At 34.4% G+C, this 3800-nt stretch overlaps 1 protein-coding gene across 1 annotated transcript; it reads right to left on the reverse strand.

The window, feature by feature from the left end:
* Positions 1–1006: 1006 nt before the first annotated feature.
* LOC126614249 (uncharacterized) lies at positions 1007–2816 on the reverse strand. The gene is made up of 4 exons (XM_050281828.1): positions 2744–2816; positions 2485–2621; positions 2264–2306; positions 1007–1495 (listed from the first exon to the last, which is right to left on the reverse strand). Exons 2-4 carry the CDS (start codon positions 2613–2615, stop codon positions 1148–1150), a joined length of 522 nt encoding a protein of 173 aa, XP_050137785.1. The 5' UTR covers positions 2616–2621; positions 2744–2816; the 3' UTR covers positions 1007–1147.
* Positions 2817–3800: the final 984 nt, after the last annotated feature.

Genomic DNA, 3800 nt, shown 5'->3' on the forward strand with positions numbered 1-3800 from the left:
ATTCAACTTTTTAAACTGAAAACTAATTTTTGAGATTTAGGTCATGATTTCCTATGGGGTGTGCTATCCACACATCCCTTTTTATTTCTCACACACTCTTTGTTAATTTATGTCCGTTGATCTTTTTCAATTCATCCGATTTGACGGCCGAAAATTAGAAGAGTGTGTGAGATGTAAAAATGGGTATGTGGATATCACACCCCTTTCCTATTTGCGAGAATTTTTTTGAAGATTGAATTCAAGATTGACTTAAAAAATAACTTACTTCTTAAAAATAACAAAAGTGAGTTTTGAGAATTTTTAAATCTAACTCTTATATCTCTCTTTGTCTTATCTATTTCTCCTCACCCTCTTTTTCTACTCTATCCTTTCTCTCTCCTCTCTTTCTTTCTTCTCACTCTTGCTCTCCTCTCTCTCCCTCCTCTAATATGTTACTCTCTCTCTCTCTCTCTCTCCCTCCCACCTTTTTCTCCCTCTTCTAACTCTGACCCTCTGTCTTCATATCTCTTTCCCCTGTTGAATTTTCCCGACTCCACTATGGAGTTGTTGTAGGTTGAAGTTTTTTCCTTTTCTTTTTAAATTGTTAAGATTTATTTATTTTTTAAAATCTTATGCCAAATAAGTTTTTGGATCTCAAAAACAATTGTTCTTAAGAAATGGTTTTAGAAATGATAAATTTTTAAAATAGGATATCCACGGGTCCTAAGATTTAATTGCCTTATGTAGTCGTATATACTTGACATCACTTATAATTTCAGTATTAATGCTTTCTTTGGCAACTTTCCAAAGAGGATCTCAGACCAAAGCCAGTGTCGAGAGCTCTTGCATAGCGTAAGATGCAAGTTCAGTGATTTTGATTGTGTTCAACTGATCAGTTGCTTCCCACAAGTGTATGTGAACCAAAATCGGTGAGTTGGACTTGTGATATGGATGAGTCTTGAGAGGGCCAAAAATCAAAGAGATGGGTAATGACCCACCACAAATGACACTCATATAGTCTTTAACATTCATTTTACTACTTGCACAACACGACATGTAGAATTTTATTACAAGAGACTTCAGTACAATTATGACTAGTATTAAAAAAAAATAAAAAACAGAGATATAGAATCATTCATTATCATATATCAAATTATATTATATTTTTTCAATTTATCCCACTTGGGATATTCTTACATTCTTCAACATGTGAGTCTTGATGGGACCTCAAATCTGAGAGTTTAACTTGTGCTGGTGAACCTTGAGGGGATGCAGTGGGTTGAGGCAATTCGTTAAGATCGAAATCATACTTTGGTATTGAACCTTGAGTTGATGCAGTAGATTGAAGCAAGACCCTATGTTCTAAATCATATTGCATTGATGAGCATTGCGGTGTCACAGTGTGTTGTGGCAAGTCGTTAAGATCTAAATCATATTGTGGTGGTGACCTTTGACGGGGCGCAGTAGGTTGAGGCAAGTCCCCTTCATCTAAATCATCTTTTGGAGTGCTATTTATCTGAAAATTAGCCAAAAGGTTGAATATTGAGTTAAGTAAAACAAAACGAAAACAAACAAAAGCTCAAAGTAAAATGGAACTTGAATATAACGAGAATACAAAATGATGGTAACGGTACACAGTTAATTTGATGAGATTGTCAAACTCTTCATATTCCCATTGAAGTGGTCAAATTGCAAAAGGAAACATGAATATATACCACAAATATATAAACAGTAATGTTAGTGTTATTATTATTTATTTATTTTGCTAATTAATTTTGAGAACGGGGCCTGATTCGTGGCACCATTTTTTTGACACAATTTTTGACACACATTTTTGTAGGGCCTGATTCATAATGTATTTTAACAATCTAAAATGTTTGTGTCCAAAACATATGTAAAAAACTATGTAACAAAAAGTAGTGCCACAGATCCACCCCATTTGAGAAACTACAAGTTGGGTATGCTCTACCAACTGTAGTAATGTGACCTCAACAATATAATTAGTAATATTATTCAGTCACAAAATAAAATAAAACTTGATTGCTAATATATACTCTCTAGAAAATGTGAGTGCTCCTATAGACACACATAAATAAGAGAGTATGCGAACAATGAGGTAAGTCTTGTATGCTTAAATGACATTACTCGTGCATAAAACGATGTATCACAAACCCCAGTATTTTAGTTTTTGTTAAAATTTATTCAATTTTTTTTTGTTTTAAAATTTACTTAATACCTTTAAATCGACCCAAAGGTTTAACCCTGAATCGCTGTAAGCCTCTACCTTAGGAGTACCACTGCTTGAAGCTTCACACACTTTCATGAAGCTGAAGAAAACAAAAACTCTAAAATCCATTAGAAATCATGGTGATAAATAATGACATCAAACTAAACCCCAAAAAAGTACCTAGAAAAGTGAACAACCAAGCTAAGCCTATATACATATAGTATACATAGATATGTGCGTCTCTTTCTTGATCTCTAGCTTAGTGCAAGGAAACTTACTTCAAAACGCGTTGGACCTCATGATCTGATGTTGTTGCTTTAAATTTCGCAGAATAATTTAGATTTTTGAGATACTCATCAGCTTCGGTGCTTGGAATAGGAGTGTGTTTAGTGTTTCTCCTTGCAGCCATTTTCAACTGTAATAACTTGCATACACCAAAGAAAACATGAATCCATGAGTTTAAACCTAAAAACTTGACATAAAAAAATTAAACTTGAAGAAAATAATAATGAAGTGGTTATGAAATACATGACATACGCTTGGAGATGATAACGGTGAGCGAAACTGAGTAGATCTGTTTCCAGGCTTCCTCCAACCAAGGAGAAAGGTACTTACTTAGGGTTTTGGGACAAGGTGTTTGCTGCCACTCTTATAAAAGTGGGCGGCCTCAGGTGCAAAATGATTGTGGTCAACTGATAGCTTAACCAGAAAAGGAATATAATCTAGTGAGACCTAATTTATTTGGCCAGATAATTGATGGATGTTTTACCTAAAAAATTTTGTCCAGGTACAATATTCTCATTGATTTCTCTCTAAATTTGAAATTATATATATAGCATTACAATACTGGCAGCCAAACGTTGTTCAGCATTGCAGTAATGAGGGAGGGTGAGGTTGTTGGTTATGATATTTTACCCAAAAAACATCAAATTACGATACCGAATGGAGAGTATTATTTCATAAGAAGCTAATATAGACCCTTACTTATACACAGTACAAAACACTATAGAATCCGCCCCTAATAAGCCTACTAGGAACCCTTATGCATCTATACTTCCTTAAATTAAGTTCAAATAGAATAAAAAACCCCTTTGCCCTACTCAAATTCACTAAACCTTAGTGGGCACAAGATATGAGAAGTTAATATTCCAAATCCCAGTTGGATTTCCAAACAATCTATAAGTGATAGGAGACCATATTAGGCCCCTAATGAGATTTCTCCCAATATGGTGCGGCATTTTTAGAATAAATATTGCAACAAAAATATCCCCACATTTCTGTTGCGAAAAGTGCTAGCCGATTTTTTGGCAAATATACTTCCATTTCCAATCAAGCGAATCCAACGCACATAAAACTAAAAACTACATACCATTAAACAATGGAATAAGGGTTACAAACGTTGTAGCCTAAACACCATACATGGTATAAGATATGCAAAGACCGAAGCTCATCAACAAAGACTTCAAAAATCAAGAGGGCTTAATTACATGTATTTACCAAGCTTCTGTATATATAATGTCAACACCATTGGGGAAGCTCAATACTGCAACTACTAAAACTGCCTCCCTTTTTTGGCATGTACATGTGTGAGTCT

The sequence above is a fragment of the Malus sylvestris genome, chromosome 3, assembly GCF_916048215.2.
Source record: "Malus sylvestris chromosome 3, drMalSylv7.2, whole genome shotgun sequence".
In the NCBI taxonomy this organism is placed as follows: Eukaryota; Viridiplantae; Streptophyta; class Magnoliopsida; order Rosales; family Rosaceae; genus Malus; species Malus sylvestris.

Coding starts and splice junctions, on each gene's coding strand:
- LOC126614249 (XM_050281828.1), bottom strand. CDS start 2,615: ATGGCTGCAAGGAGAAACACTAAACACACTCCTATTCCAAGCACCGAA. Junction 2,307..2,484: donor GAGGTCCAACGCGTTTTGAA/GTAAGTTTCCTT, acceptor TGTTTTCTTCAG/CTTCATGAAAGTGTGTGAAG. Junction 1,496..2,263: donor CAAGCAGTGGTACTCCTAAG/GTAGAGGCTTAC, acceptor GCTAATTTTCAG/ATAAATAGCACTCCAAAAGA.